This window comes from Sminthopsis crassicaudata, chromosome 1 (genome assembly GCF_048593235.1).
Source record: "Sminthopsis crassicaudata isolate SCR6 chromosome 1, ASM4859323v1, whole genome shotgun sequence".
NCBI classification, from domain to species: domain Eukaryota; kingdom Metazoa; phylum Chordata; class Mammalia; order Dasyuromorphia; family Dasyuridae; genus Sminthopsis; species Sminthopsis crassicaudata.
This window is the reverse complement of record NC_133617.1, coordinates 503,813,186-503,830,211: the sequence shown is the minus strand read 5'-3', so window position 1 is coordinate 503,830,211 and position 17,026 is coordinate 503,813,186. Positions and strand designations below refer to the sequence as shown.

General features: G+C 32.5%; 1 protein-coding gene across 7 annotated transcripts in view; it reads left to right on the top strand.

Moving 5' to 3' along the window:
* Positions 1–17,026, top strand: part of DMXL1 (Dmx like 1) — a 140,481-nt gene that overhangs the window by 102,883 nt on the left and 20,572 nt on the right. For 4 of the 7 annotated variants that reach the window (XM_074281529.1, XM_074281526.1, XM_074281525.1 and 1 more), the window contains 3 exons: positions 372–434; positions 15,284–15,370; positions 16,170–16,291. In XM_074281529.1, coding sequence (XP_074137630.1) covers positions 372–434; positions 15,284–15,370; positions 16,170–16,291 — 272 coding nt within the window. The remainder of the gene's footprint in view (positions 1–371; positions 435–15,283; positions 15,371–16,169; positions 16,292–17,026) is intronic. The other 3 variants (XM_074281528.1, XM_074281527.1, XM_074281531.1) reach the window with 1 other exon arrangement.

The window sequence follows — 17,026 nt, the reverse complement described above, 5'->3', positions numbered from 1 at the left end:
CAGTAAAAGGCCAGAGAAGCATCAGGGAGAAGAAGTCACTGTATTAGTCAGAACTCCCTTCATGAGAGTTTACTGTATATGTAAATTAACTTACACATGAAGCAGTATTTCTGGAAATAGAACCTATTAATTAAATGAGTGAAATAATTTAAGGTGTAAAATAATTGTTTTTAATGAGAAATTCTTCAGTTTTGAAGAATTTTAATGATACTTAAGTATTGGTAATTATTTTTAGTAGTAACTAGTTGCAAAGAATTTTGATTTTTCTGTTTTGGTAAAGTAAACTTAGATTTTTAAAAAATATTCCCAGTAATTTTGCATGTTACATCTTTCCTTTACTCTGTCATATGGTTATTTCTTTTTTGATGAAGTCATTAGAGGACCACAGTGAAACCGTCAAAAATTCTATAATGGAGGAGCCAAACTTCAAAAAGGTACAAAATAGTATTGAGCTGAAATTTAAAAATTCATTTTTCAAAGAAACTCTTTGCCTTTCTTTCTTTTTCTTTTTTCTTTTTTGTATGTGCAACAGACTATTGCCCAGAAAATTATTGACCCATTAAACTTGAATATTGCAATGATAATCAGTTTAATGGTTTTTTTTTTTTTTTTTTTTTTTTTTTTTTTTTTTTACTTGATTTGCTTCTTTTGTTAAAAAAGGGAATCTACTTTTAAAGGACGTTGTATGTGTCCTCTTTTATGGCTATAGTTCTAACAATAAGTAAAGCTTTGGAAATTGATAATTCAGTATCAACTCTTTAATAGAGATCACATTTTAAAATGTTGATAAATGTTGTGTGCTGTTTACACAATATAATAAAATTTATTTTCTAATAAGAAAACAAAACTTTAAGTTGAACTGTTTTGCAGCAGTCTCAATAAAAGTTAAATTGTTGCTTAACTTCAGTGTACAAAAAGTAGTTGAACTTAGGTTTTGATTATGATATCTACACTTTTAGCAAAGTGTCTTAGATGGAGTTAAAGAGGGGGAAACACCAATATCCCTAAACTTTTTTTTCTTCTCTCTTTGGACATCCCTAACAATATATGACTGAATAAATTTGGATAGGACAATGGATTTAAAAACAAGATTTATATTTATAATCTTAAAATTCCACGATTGTTAGGCAGCTAGGTGGACTGCTGCAAAGTATTGGAGTTCAGATCCTGAGTCAGATACTTACTGGCTACATAGTATGATCCCAGGATCCATTTAACTCCTCTTCCTCAATTTTCTCATATGTAACATTGGAATAATAATATAACTTACTAATATCACTTACCTCCCAGGAGTGTTGTGGGGATCAAATTAACAGATGGAAAGTGTTTTGCAAACCTTCATACACAATATAAATTCTAGTTCTAAAGAAATTTATATAACCTACATTCTTTTCCCAAATTTCTACTGGTTTTTGAAAGTTTAGGGAATAAATTCTGTAAAATAAAACATTGAAGGGTGTGTGTGTGTGTGTGTGTGTGTGTGTGTGTGTGTGTAAAATCTGCTTCTCATTGTGTTTCTACAGATAAAGGGGAAATATTCAGAATTTGCCTCAATAAATCTTATAGTACATGTACTAATTCACTTCCATAATTGAGAAATTGATAATGAAGTCAAATTAAGTGTCTGAGAAAGAGCATGACTATAGTGCTTGATTTTGGCAATTGGGAACCAGGCTTAGAATCTTGATTCTGATATGTACTAGGTTTATAGTATATCACTCATGTTTAAGTAATTTCATTCATTTGAATCTCAATTTCCTTGTCTATAAAATGGAAATAATACCTATAATATCTACCTGCAATCAATCAGCAAACATTTATAAAGTGCCTATTATATTCTAGGTGTTACATGATAGCAGAGGGAGTTACAAAGGCAAATTATGAGACAATAAAGAATAAATACAAAATAGATGCAAGGTTCTTAAGAAGGAAGGACTTTCATTATTGGAGGATAAGCAAAGGCTTCATGAAGGTAGTGCTTGAGCAGAATCTCAAATATAATTTGCTGGAACTCTGTCTTCCCAGAAATCAGCTGGAGTCAGGATCACTAAATGTCTTTATTCTTGATCTTTTACGGTCAAGGTCAGGGGTTTAGGCCTAGCAACCTCTCACACATACCTTCCTCCCTCAAATGCCCTGAGAGACTGACTCAGCCTCTATGTCTCAATTCCTCTTCCTCCTCCCAGTCCTCCCACATATCACTTCCCCCTCTTTGTCCCACCAATCAAATCAACACAGAACAGCTGGGGAGGGTCAACCTTCAAACAAGTTAATAGGGAACTGTCCAATTGACAATTAGTCTCATGTGCTTCATTATCCAAGTGCATTGCTCAGTTCTAGCCCTTTACAATAATTTACATGAGATTCTATGGAGATAATATATGCATGTCTACAAGCAGAGCTTTCAAACTTACCACCCATAAAACTTACAACCTGATTTAGGTTAAAATGCAATTGGCAATTCATTTTTTAATTTTTTTTTCCTGATGCAATTAAGGTTAAATGAGTTGCCCAAGATCACAACAGCTAGGAAGTGTTAAGTGTCTGAGGTCAAATTTGAACCCAGGTCCTTCTGACTTCAGGGCTGGTGCTGTGCCACTAGCTGCCCTGGAAAATATTAACTAAATAAAAAATAAAATTCAACAAGATAATGTTAATTTTTGGTTTTCAGTCACTTACTAGGAAAACTTAGTGGGTAAAGCTCCTAGTCTGGAGTCAGGAAGACTCATCTTCCTGAATTCAAATCTGGTCTCAAGATACTTCCCAGCTTGTGACCATGGATGACTCACTTATTTAAACCTGTTTGCCTTAATTTTTTATCTGTAAATGAACTAGAAAAAAAATTGCCAATCCACTCCATTAGTATCTTTGCCCAGAAAACTTCAAATGGGATCATGAAGAGTCAAGCATGAAGGAAACAAACAACAATAACATCACTATCTCCTCCTCCATTGTTTGTAATTGAGTTGACTCCATTGATTTAAAATTCTATATAAACATTTTAAGGTTTTGTAAAGCACTTTATAAATATTGTAAAATAGTATCACATTTAATCTTTACAATAACTCAGTGAGGGGGATATTATTATTATCTACATTTTACAAATGAGATCTCTGATCCTGAAAGAGGCTGAGTGATCCACAGTTACATAAGTTATATGAATCTAAAATGGAATTTGAAGTCAGATATTCTTCACCCTGAATCCAATGCTTAATCCAGCTTTGGCATGGAAAAATTCTTGACATACCTATTTGCCACATTACCAGCATATGCTAGAGGAACAACCATTGGAACTGATTTTTAAAATGACTTTCTAGCCACTATGATATACTATTTTAATACAGCTCCTTAAGATCCTAAGTTGTAAAACAGTTTCTAGGACACAGTTGGATTCCTCAGTGGAAGTTATCTACACTGATGAAAACACAGGCCTGAATCCCCCCCACTCTGATCCAAAAAAGACACTAGGCAGTTGGGGCTTACACATAATATTTTCTCTATTCAAAGAGCTTACATTCTACTGGGTGGATATAACATTTTCATATATAAATAAGCAAAATCTACTTGAAACACACAGAGTGTAAATAAAGAACCAACCTTAGAAAAAGGAAAATCTGATTTTAAATCTCACTACCTATGTATACTAGCCTTGTGATAGTTTACCTACAAATAGCCCTAAGCATTTGATTGAGCTCATCAATTACATTGGAAAAAGAACTTTGCATACATCGAGGAATTCACAGTTCCAATTGAAGGAAGGAAACAAGGGAGGGCTGAAGAAAGGGAAAAGGAGAGATGGAGGTATAATTGTAGTAACTACTGAAATCCTCTTGCAGGAAGTAGCACTTAATTTGCAGTTGTGGATAATAAATTAGATAAGAGAGAAATTAGATTCGAGAAGACTAATTAAGAGTCTATTATGGAATGTAAAGCCAAGATGGTGAAGAGTAAATAGTACATTGCCTGAGCTCTCTCCAGCTTTTCTGGGAATTAACACTAAATCAAGCCTCTCAATAGATTTTAGAGTGATAAAACCCACAAGTATTTGGTGTGTAATAATTTTCTAGCTGAAGATATCTTGGAAGTACTTCAGGAAAGATCTGTCTCAATTGGGCTGGGAAGATGTGGTCTCATTGCAGGCACAGCACAAGGAAGCTTAGCATAGGGAATCTAGCAAGAGGTTCTTAGCCAAAATACAGCAGCATTGGGTACTTTTTCCTTATTCAAAAGGCCACTGAATCAGCAGACCAGCTATGAAACCTTCAAAGCAAGTACAGAAGACAAATTGTGAGCCCCTGAATCCTAGCACAACAGGGAGGACTAGACCAAGCTCACCCAGCATGCTGGGAAAGCTTATCACCCAACTACTGGCCCTAGTGGACTAGATTAGAAGCCCCTGTTGCCCTGCAAAAGAAGCTTGGGGTAATCTTTTCTGTGTCCTAGGAACAGATCTCAACCTTTAAAAATAAGCAAAAAAATCTCTGACTATAGAGAGCTACTGTGGAGATAGGGAAGATCAGAATACAAACCCAGAAGACAGCGAAAGCCTTCAGGTAAAGCCTCAAATGACTATGTGAACTGGTCTCTAGCTCAAAAGTCTCTCATTGAAGAGTTCTAAAAGGATCTTAGTAGAGAGAAGAAAAATGGGGGAAAGTAATGAGAGCTATGCAGGAGGGTTATAAAAGTTTTTTTGGGGGGGAAGACACCAGCTTGCCTGAAGAAAACACCACCTTAAAAAAATAGAATTGGTAAAATAGGGAGAAAAATCCATTAAGCAACTCCTTTAAAAGTACAATTGGCCAAATGCAAAAGAGATAGAAAAGCTAACTGAAGAAAATAATTCACTAAAAATTAGAATTAGAGAAATAGGAGGAAATGACTCAATGAGATCAAGAATCAGTCAAATTTTTAAAAAATTAAAAATTAGAATAAAATGTAAAATTCCTTATTGGAAAAACAGCTGACATGGAAAAATAGATCCAGGGGAGACAGTCTAAGAATTAGTAGATTACCTGAAAACCACAATGAGCCTAGGCAATATCTTTCAAGAAATTATCATATCTGCCCTGGTATCTTAGAACCTGAGGATAAAAAGTCATTGAAAGCATCCACCAATCACCTCCTGAAAGTAATCCCCAAATGAAAACGCCAAGGAATATAGTAGCTAAATTCCAGAATAATCAGATCAAAAAAAAATATATATATATATATATATATATATATATATATATATATATATATATATATATATATACACTTTCAAGCAACCAGAAAGAGACAATTTTTTAAAATTTTTTATTATATATATATTTTTATAATATTATCCCTTGTATTCATTTTTCCAAATTATCCCCCCCTCCCTCTATTCCCTCCCCCCGATGACAGGCAATCCCATACATTTTACATGTGTTACAATATAGTCTAGGTACAATACATGTGTGTGAATATCATTTTCTTGTTGTACAATAAACATTAGAATCCGAAGGTACATGCAACCTGGGCAGACAGATATTAGTGCTAACAATTTACATTCACTTCCCAGTGTTTCTTCTCTGGGTGTAGCTACCTCTGTCCATCATTGATCAACTGGAAGTGAGTTGGATCTTCTTTATGTTGAAGATTTCCACCTCCATCAGAATACATCCTCATACAGTATTGTTGTTGAAGTGTACAGTGATCTTCTGGTTCTGCTCATTTCACTCAGCATCAGTTGATTTAAGTCTCTCCAAGCCTCTCTGTATTCCTCCTGCTGGTCATTTCTTACAGAGCAATAATATTCCATAACCTTCATATGCCACAATTTACCCAACCATTCTCCAACTGATGGACATCCATTCATCTTCCAGTTTCTAGCTACAACAAAAAGAGCTGCCACAAACATTTTGGCACATATATAGAAAGAGACAATTTAGATATCTAGGAGCAACAGTCAGGATTACCCAAAATTTAGCAGCTTCCACATTAAACGATTAGAGGAGCTAGAATATTATATTCTGAGAGGCAAGGAGCTTGGATTAACCAAAAATCAATTATCCAGCAAAATTAAGCAATATCTTTCGGGGGGGGGGGGAAGAAATGGACATTAAATGAAATAAGGTATTTTCAATCATTTCTGATGAAGACTAGAGCTGAACAGGAAATTGATCTCCAAATACAAGACTTAAGAATGTAAAGTGTGAAGAAAAATATACTGTTTTTTAAAGGTTAAAATGTTTATGTTCCTACTTGAGAAGATGGTATGTGTAACTTGAGTAACATCTTTGTCAGGACAGTTAAAAGGGGTATTAACTAGAGGGTATAGGTATAACTTGACTTTATGTAGTAAACAAGAATAAACAAGAAAACACTTTCTTGTTTTATCATCATCAAGAAATTAGGGGTAGAAAAGAGATGTACTGGGAGAAGAAGAAAGAAAAGGTGAAATAAGATAAATTAAATCACATGAAGAGGCACAAAAGACCTATTAAAGTTGAGAGAAAAAGGGAGAAAGGATGATGAACATTTTTTGAACCTTAATCTCAGCTGATTTGGCTCAAAGAGGGAATAACACATATACTTAGTTTAATATAGAGATTTGTCTAACCCTACGGAAGTAGGAGGAGAAAGGTGAAGGTTAAAAGAAGGGAAGACAGAAGAAGAGGAAAGGAATAAGGTGGGGGGGGGAGTCTGAAAAAAGGGAGGGCAGATTTTGGGAAGTGGTGGTCAGAAGAAAACAATGGTGAGAAGGGAAAAGGTAAAAGAGAGAAAAGTATAGCTTAGGAAAAATACAAGGTGGCAGGAAATGTAGAGTTAATGATCTTAACTGTGAAGGGGAATGGGATGAATTCTATAAAATGGAAGTAGAAAATAGAATGGATTAAAAGCCAAAGTTTCTTGTAAACACATTTGAAGCAGAGAAATACTGAATTAAGGTATAAGGCTGGAGCAGAATATATTATGCTTAAGCAAAAGCAAAAACAAACAAACAAAAAACAGGGGTAGTGATATTGATCTCAGACCAAGCAAAAGTAAGAATAGATCTAATTAAAAGAAATAAGGAAATTACATCTAGCTAACAAATATTATAAATATTGAAGTAATATCAATACTAAACATATGGTTTATGCTATACCAAGTGGTATAGCATACACATTCCTAGAGAAGTGAGTTGCAAGAATAGACAGCAAAATCATACCAGTGGAGGATTTCAATATCCCTTTATCAAAACTAGATAATCTAACCAAAAAATTAGAAAAAAGGTCTATCTTTGGGGAAATTTGAATGGGGATAAAAAGGAATATACCTTTCTCTCAGTAATACATGGCACTTAAACAAAAATTGACCATTTATTAGGGCATATAACCTCATAATCAAATGCAGAAAGTTAGATATAATAAATATATTATTTTCAGATCATATTGTGATAAAATTGTGTGTAATAAAGAGCCACGAAAAAAATAGAACAAAAATTCATTGGAAACTAAATAATGTAATCCCATTAGAATGAGAAGATGAAACAACAAACTATAGAAATAATCGTTTCATCTAAGAGAATGAAAATAATAAGACTACATACCAAAATTTGTGGGAGGCAGCCAAAACAGTTCTTAGGGGGAATTTTATATTTTTTAATTGCTTAAATGAGTAAAACAGAGAAAGTGATTTAATGCAACTTAAAAAACTAGAAAAAGAACAAATTAAAAACCCCTAATTAAATACTAATTAAAAATTCTGAAAATCAAAAGAGATTAGTAAAACTGAAGATAAGAAAACTATTGAACTAATAAAGAAAACTAAGAGTTGGTTTTATGAAAAAAAAAATCAACAAAATAGATACTTTTATTTAATTTGATTAAAAAAAAGAAGAAAACCAAATTATCAGTGTCAAAAATTTAAAAAGTTAACTTACCACCAATTAAAAGGAAATTAAAGCAATAATTAGGAGTTATTTTTGCAATTCTATGCCAATAAATGTGATAATCTTTCGTGAAATGGAAGAATATATTAAAAAATAGGTTGCCCAGATTAACAGAGAAGGAAATAAATTAAATATTCCCATTTTAGAAAAATCTCCAGAGTTAGCTGGAATTTAAATGAATTCTACCAAACATTTAAAGAACAGTTCCAATACTATTTGGAAAAATAAGGGAAGGAGGAGTCCTCCCAAATTCCTTTAATGGTACAGATATAATATAGATAGCTAAACCAGGAAGGGCCAAAACAGAAAGAAAATTGTAGGCCAATTTCCCTAATGAATATTGATGCAATTTTACTTTTTTTTTTTTTTTTTTTAAATGAGGCTATAGGCTCACACAGCTAGGAAGTGTCTGAGGCCAGATTTGCCCATTTCAGGGCTGGTGTTCTACTATGCTTTCTAGCTGCCTCTGCAAAAATCTCAAAATACTAGCAAGGAGAATACAACTTATAAGGAAGATAATACATTATGGCCAAGTGTGATTTATACTGGGAATTCAGGGCTGGTACAATATCATGAAAACTATCAGCTTATTTGACATTATCAATAACTATACTGACAGAAATCATATGATTATTTCAATGAATGGACAAAAAACATTTGACAAAACACAATACCCATTCCTATTTAAAAACACTAGCAAGCATTATGTGTGATGGGGAGAAGTTAGAAACATTCCCAGTAAAATCAGTAATGATTATCGCCACTTTTATTCAGTATTGTACTAGAAATGTTAGCTTTAGCAAGGAATGAAGGGGAGGAAAAAAAAAGGAAGAAATTAATAGGTAATGAGGAAACAAAACTATCACTTTTTATAGGTGTCATGATGTCATATTTAGAGAATCAGCCAAAAAACGTCTAGCAAAGTTTCAGGATATAAGATAAACCCACATAATATCAGCATTTCTGTATGTTACTATTGAAGCACAGCAGCAAGAGATAGAAAGAGAAATTCCACTTAAAATAACTGTAGATAATGTAAAATATTTGGGAGTTTGCCAAGACAAAGAAATGAACTGTATTTACAAATTACAATTACATACACTTTCAATTATAAAACACTTTTCACACAAATAAAGTTAGATCTAAGCATAGAAGAATATCAAGTGCTCATGGATAGGCTGAGCTAATATAATAAAAATTTACCTACATTAATCTACTTCTTTGGTTCCATAGCAACCAAACTGCCAAGAAATTACTATATAGAGCTAGAAAAAAAATAATAATAACAAACTACATTGGGAAGAACAAAGGGTCAAGAGAGAATTTATTAAAAAAAAACAAAAAACAAAAAAAAACAAAGGTGCTGGAACTCTGTCTTCCCAGAAATCAGCCGGAGTCAGGATCACCAAAAGTCTTTATTCTTGGTCTTTTGCGGTCAAGGTCAGGGGATTAGATTTAGCAATCTCCACACCACCTTCCTCTCTCAACCACCAGGAGAGAAAAACCTCTCCTCCTACTCTCCTCACACATGTTACTTTCCCCTCTTTGTCCCACCAATCAAGTCAGCACAGAACAGCTGGGGAGGGTCAACCTTCAAACAAGTTAATAGAGAACCGTCCAATTGGCAATTAGTCTCACGTGCTCCATTATCCAAGTACATTTGCTCAGTTCTAGCCCTTTATACAAAGGAAAGTGGCCTACTTGTACCAGACTTAAAACTATATTATAAAGCAGCAATCATCAAAACCTTTTGATATTTACTAAGAACTGGAATAATGGATCAGTGGAATAGATTTTCAAGTCACAATAGTCAATGACTATAGTAACCTAGTGTTTGATAAACCTAAAGACTCCAGTTTCTGGAAAAAGAATTCAATGAAAATTCCTGAAAAACTGGAAAATAGTATGGCAAAACCAATATAGTAGCCATCATCTAATATCTTATACCAAGATAAGGTCTAAATGAGTTCATGATTTAAAACTAAAGGGTGATACTATAAGCAACAAAGCAATTAGAACAAGGAATAATTATTTTTCAGATCTGTGAAGAAAGGAGGAATCTATGGCTAAAGAAGAATTAGAGAACATTATGAAATACAAAATGGATAAATTGATTGCATTAAAATAAAAATGCTTTGCACAAACAAAAACCAATGCAGCCAAGATTAGAAAGGAAGTAAAAAACTGGGGGAAAATTTTTTTTTAAGTCCATATTTCTAATAAAGGCCTCATTTCTAAAATATATAGAGAATTGACTCAATTCAATAAAAGAATACAAGCCATTCTCCAATTGATAAATGATCAAAGGATATGAAAAGATAATTTTCAGAAAAATTAAAGCCATTTCTAGTCATGAAAAACAACTCTAAATCTGTGATCCTCACAACTTCCTTGTGAGGTAAGTGAAGTTGAGGAAATTGTCAGATATTACATAATTTTCCTAGAGTCACTCAGCTAATCAGTGTCTGAAGCCAGTTTTAAAACTCAGATCTTCCTGATTTTAGATCCCAGTCACACCTAGATGCCTTTTGATTTAAAGATTGTGATTACCAGGGGCAGCTGGATGGCCTACTCCATAGAGCACCAACCCTGAAGTCAGGAGGATCTGAGTTCAAATTTGATCTCAGACACTTAACATTTTCTAACTGTATGATCCTGGACAAGTCACTTAACCCCAATTGCCTCAGGGAGAAAAAAAATTGTGATCACGAGAGCGAATTAAAATAATGGTGTAAAATGTGCTTTTGAGTAGTTTGTTTTAGTTGAAGTTATACTGTTGGTGTGTGGGTATTCTTTTGGATTACTGCTAATATAATACCTTGGAATATATTAATCTGTGGTGTGTATATGAATTATTAAATAGACAAATCACCCTATAAGAAGCTGTTTCACTTTTTTTTCCACACTATTGAGAAGGTAGTGATGTTGCTTTAATATTGCTTTTTTTCTTTTTTAAAGTTCTGTTGATATCCTTTTTTTATATGAACCAGTCTTGAAATTGCCTTCCCCTTCTCCCTCCTTTTTTGTAACAAATAAATACTGTCAAGCAACATAAATCAACACATTGTCTATGTTTGAAAATAAATGCCTTGTTCTTTACCTGTAGTTTTCTCTTTGCCAAAAGGTAGGACATTTCAAATCATGATTGCTTATTGCATTGATCAAGATTTGGGAGTCTCAGTATTATTATTCTTTACATTATTGTGAATATTACATAAATTATTCATTTATGCCTATTTACTTTGCTCTGCACTAATTCATACAAATCTTGCCAAATTTATCTGAATTCTTTATATTTGTCAATTTTTTATAATATTATATACATATATATACACATATAATTTTTTATTAATTTCACATTCGCCAATTCATTCATTTCTAGATTGCTGAGTAACCACTTTGCTAATAAAAAGTTCTGCCTAATATTTATAATTGTCCCCTATGTTGGTCAAAGAAAGGAAAGTTCTCAGGTTTGTGTGTATGTTTGTGTATAGAAAGAAAAAGGGGGTAGTGTTATATAGATAAGAAAAAATATGTCTTTGACCAACTTGAAGTAAAAAAGTAGATACTAGTTTTGTTGCTTTTTTTGTTAGAAAAATTTCAAATTGTTCTCCAGAAATGGTCTGGCAGATCCCAATTCCACTAGCATTTCATTATCGTGTCTGGCTTCCCGAAATCTACGTAGTATTGATCATATTTATCTTTCATTCCATTGCTTTTACATAATATCCAATTTTTCCTTAAACCTTGTTAGAAAAGAGTTCAAAGTCATTTCATTAGTGGAATTGATGGGTGTGTGAAACTATGTTCCCTTTTGATCTGTAAAATTAACACTCTAAAATTGTGTACCCTTTGATCTGTAAAGAAGGAAGATTCAAGTCTCAGGCCCTCCTGGAAAGCATATCTCACTAGTCAAATGGCGTAATCCTAATGGGCCTTTTCTAAGGCAAATCACCCCATTGATGCAGACCCTTTTCAGGAAATTCCAAATTCCAGAAGCCTTCAAAAAGTGCTTTCCATTCAGTTGGAGATCTAGCCCTGGGGAGTTTGGCTTTCTTTTCAATCTGAAACTTAAACCTCAGATTTTTCTATTAAAGGATATTTCTATGGGGCAGACAGGTGGCACAGTGGATAGAGCACCAGCCTTGAATTCAGGAGGACCAGAGTTCAAATCTGGTTTCAGATACTTAACACTTCCTAGCTGTGTGACCCTGGGCAAGTCACTTAACCCCAGCCTCAGAAAAAAAAAAAGGGGGGGGGGAAGGATATTTCTAAACTCCTGATCCTTGCAGAAGTCTGGAGTTAGGGTATAGCTGCCTTCTGCTGAGAAGATATTCTCTTCTCAGTGCCGGCTTCCATTTCCCTAATAGGATTTTACCATTGTCAGTTTTTCTAGCAAAGCTGACTTCTCATCCAACAATAAACTTCCATTTTTGCCACTTAAAACTCTTGAGGTTGTGAATTCTTTCACAAAGGTCTGCCCCTCCATTCAAAAGGGGATTTTTCACAACTCTCTGACTGCCACTAGAACCCCATCAGAATTGTGAATTTGACTAAGTCTCCTGACTTGAATCCATTGGTGCAAGCTACATTGCTTCGTTTTTTTACTTTTTCATGAAATATGTTAATTAGAAAAATAGTACAGCAAGATGTTTCCTTTAAGATTTAAGCTTTTGTTATGAGTATTTTAATCTACATCGACAATAATCTTCTCATGCTTTCAGAGATACAACAAATGCATGTTTTCTGCTAAAGCCCATTTCTTCCTATCCTAATATTTATCATGTTGATATTAAGTGTTTTCCAAAGCCACATGATTTTAATAATAACTGTCAAGTAAGCATAATGAAGAAATAATTTGTAGAAATGTAGATAATTCGGTTAACATTACTGTTGGTAAATGTAGTTTATTTCTCAGTTTAATTTCATTCCTTACAGTGTTATTTTCTTGCTATATAAAGTTCTATTTCTTAAAAGCATCTTACCCATTTAGATTTTTTTGCAGTTTCTGGTGCCAAGTTTCAAGTGTAATCATATATCTATTTTTTAATTATCTATTTATTTAGTTATTGAGCATTCAGGGTGCTTTTCTGCCAGTTTATATTGACTTTTAGGGTTTTGTATAATTTGAAATATTATTTACCACCTGAAATTTACAGTAAATTTACGATGACTAAAGTGGCTTTTTTTTCTTTCTTTTTCCACCTCAGATGCTTCTAGTTGTATTTAGAATGGAAATTATACCTATTAACAATATTTTATAAGATCTTCATAGATTTAGAGCTGCCTTTAGGAGTCATCCAATAGCACTTCCTCATTTTACAAATGAGGCTCAGAGAGGTTAATATCTTGTCTCACCAAGGCTGTAAACAAAGCTAGGATTTGAAACCAAGTGGTTTTACTATTCACTTTACAGGGAAAAACTACTTCTGTGTTTTAGGCAATCACCAGTCTTGGCAGTTTTCTAGATCATCAATCAAGATTGGATATATAAATATCCAACCAAATATATATAAACATTTTTACATTGTGTGTTTACACTCAATCTGTACAAATTACTGAGAGAAGGAATTTATTATTTAATAAATGTGTCAGGGAAAGTTGACTAGTACTTTTGTGGTTAATAGCTTTGGTGAATTCTGCCTGAATGATAGATTTAACTTTTTTTAAATGGAGTAATTTACTTATCTTACATGAAAAGAAGACAGTTTTTTTCTATTTGGTGGAAAAAGTTAGTAAGAACACATGCTTGGAGCCCTTATTTCTTATATATTTTTAATATTTATATATGTTCACAATGAATAAATGGTTAGAAAAAAATTAGATAAGTCCAGAAGAGGAAACTCATTGTCAACATTATTTGAAAATTGGTTAGCTAAAGTTTTGAAATACCAATCAAATATTGATATTTTAAAAAAAATTTAAAAAAACTTAAAGACATTTAAAACTAGTGCATAGGGGAGGATTATGAGAAAAAAGATATATCATTAATTCCTGTGAAAATAACAAATTTGTAGTATCTAATTTAGGGAGCAGCAAAATTTACAATTAGCCTTTAATTCAGTTATTTCATTCTAAAGTTCAAAGTTTTAGATAATTTAAATTGGCTCCCTAGTCAATAAAATGATACATTAATAATTAATATTGAATTGTACATTAATTAGTAAAATAATATAAGTCAACAAGGATAAGAGAAAAATGCTACATTAATTATTAATATTAAATTGTACATTAAGTTGTGTGTGTATATATATGTACAAGTCAACAAGGATGAGAAAAAAGAAAAAAAAGACTTCTTTGAAATCACACAAATACAAAAGAAGCAGAATTAGAAGAGAGTATATATACTAACAGAATAGAATAGGGATAGCTAGGTAAACAAAGACTATAGAGATTTTAGAAGGGATGGAGTAGTGGAAAACTTATCTTTTATGCTTGGAGATTAATTTGATTTGTTTAAGTAGTTCTAAAGAGTATAATTGGTAGTATTCTTGTTTGATAATAAGTTTATGATAATTTTTTAAAAATGCTCTGTCAGAGGAGAACTATCACAGAGCTCTTCTGACTTTTATTATTTTAAGCCTTGACTTATTCAATAAGCTATCTATTTACAATTTTTTTTTTCTTGGCTGACTGGCTAATCTTAGATTAGATTAGATTTACTGATCTAATCTATTCTTTCCCTCATCCCCTTACCTTTATTATACCAGAGATATGGCTGTCATTCCAGACCTCTAGAGACAGATCTTTCTTTTTACAACTCCTACCAAATAATAGTGATCTATAGCAAATTTCTGAGTAGTAGTAGCCTGTTGTTTATTTAAAAATCTATTCTATGTCCATAGCTATTGAAAATTTCCACTCGTATCTTTTAAAGTTATCAATAGATGTCATGGTCTGATCTCTATGAGGTGGGGATGAGAGATAGAGCACGGAATGCCTTTATGCATGCATCTTCAGATTATGGCAGTATCCTAGTTCTCATAAGAATAAGTCTTTCTCCCAAAATAAGAGTTCACAAAGATACTCCACTTTTCTTTTTCTTTTTTTAACCAATATATATTCCCCTACTTAAGTGTCTTGTGACACTGCAGAATGGGAATAAAAATACATTGTACATAAATCTTCTTACCTTAAGAAAATATATTTACATATGAGCAACAGGCTTGAATGAAATGTGTTACATTCTTAGATAGAAATTCATTTATCTGTACTTGTCGGTTTCATTTTAAATTTCTTTTGAAATTTTCTTGGTGGAAACCATAAGCTACAAACATCAAATAATATGATTGCCAAACAATGATATTGTTAAATATTCTTTTTTCTTACTCTTTTTCTGAATACTGAATTGTTGACTTTTCTTATGCTCTTTTCTCCTCTCTACAGATAGAAGCTGAATTGGGTTACCCAGGTGGTAAAGCAAGAATTATCCACAAAGAATCTGATATTATTACTGCATTTGCTGTTAATAGAGTATGTATTCTTTTTAAATGTGCTCTTTGAGTCATAGAAATCTTTTTTGTCTTTTTTTTTTTTTTAACTTTCTTCTTGACATCCTTGTTTTTATATTCCTAGAACTTAGTACAGCATATTATAGTCATTTAATATGTACTTCTTGAATTGAATTTATCCTATCGGCAGGCAATATAAATAAAAAGGAGGTAAAATTCTGAACTTGGAGACAGATCTGGGTCTAAAACCTGCTTTTGACACAAATTGCATGATAATGATCATGCCATTTAACTTTTTTGATCAAGTTCCTCATTTGGTTTTTTTTAAAGAAAATAACAATGCCTGCCCCACAATAGCATACTACCAAACTTTGATGAGATAATTTAAATAAAAAATTAGCAAACTTTATTACATGTTATAAATGTCACTTTAAAATATTTCTTTTGACTTTTCCATTATAAGCTTTTCAAAAGTCAATTTTAAGAAAAATGGTGAAAATATTAATTCCCCCCCAAAATTGTTTTTATCCAACCTTACTTTTTTCCTTATGCTACTTGTTATCCTTTTTCCTTTCTCTAGATTTCTATTTAAAGGTAAAATTCCTTGAAAAACTGGGTTTGTATGTAGCTGAATTATCATTGCCATTCTTCTTCTGTCTGTGAACTTAAACTGTCATGATAATTGAAAAAGAAAAATTTTGCAGAACAGATTGAATTAATATAAAGTGTGTAATTTTAACATTCTTATATCAGAAATTATCATTTACAGAATAGTTTTGTGTATTATCATTTAAATTTTTGTAATACTTTTTATGTTTCAGGCGAATAGAAATTGCATAGCAATAGCTTCCAGTCATGATGTTCAAGAACTGGATGTATCTGGAATTCTGGCTACACAAATCTACACCTGGGTAGATGATGAAATAGAACTTGAGACAAAAGGGTATGTTTTTATTTAGTTTTGATTAAATTACTTTGCAATATTAGAGACTGTAGTAATTAAATTTAAATATTCAAGACCTGCCATGGAAAATTAATATCTTAAAAATTTTTGAAAGTGGAGAAACTTTATCCAGAAGGTGTCAGAGATGGTAATTTGGATGAATGAAAAGAACAATCTTAAGTATGAAAAATACACACACACACACAGTTTTTGGTTTGGTTTGGTTTTGCTCAAGCAATTGGGGATAAGTGACTTGCCCAGGTCACACAGCCAGGAAGTATTAAGTTTTTGAGGTCAGATTGGAACTCAGATTTAATTTCAGGGCTGGTGCTCTATGTACTACACTAACTAGCTGACCCAAGTATGAAAATATTAATAAAAGAAAGACTAAGAGCCAGGAGTTGGAATATTTGGGATTTGGAGGCAGTTGTGCATATTCCTTGGCTTAGCAATACCATTACTATGTCCAAAAAGGGATTAAAAAACAAAACAAAACAAAAAAAAAAACTTATGTACAAAAATAACTATTTTTAGGTGATAACTAGAAACTGAGGAGATGCTCATCAGTTGGAAAATGTCTGAATAAATTGTAGTAGGTGATTGTGATGGAATACTATTGTGCTATAAGAAATGGTGAGCAGAATGTTCTCAGAAAAACCTGAAAAGACTTCCACGAGCTGTTAAAATGAAAAATACTAAGTACAATGTAATAGCAGTATTATAAGATGATCAACT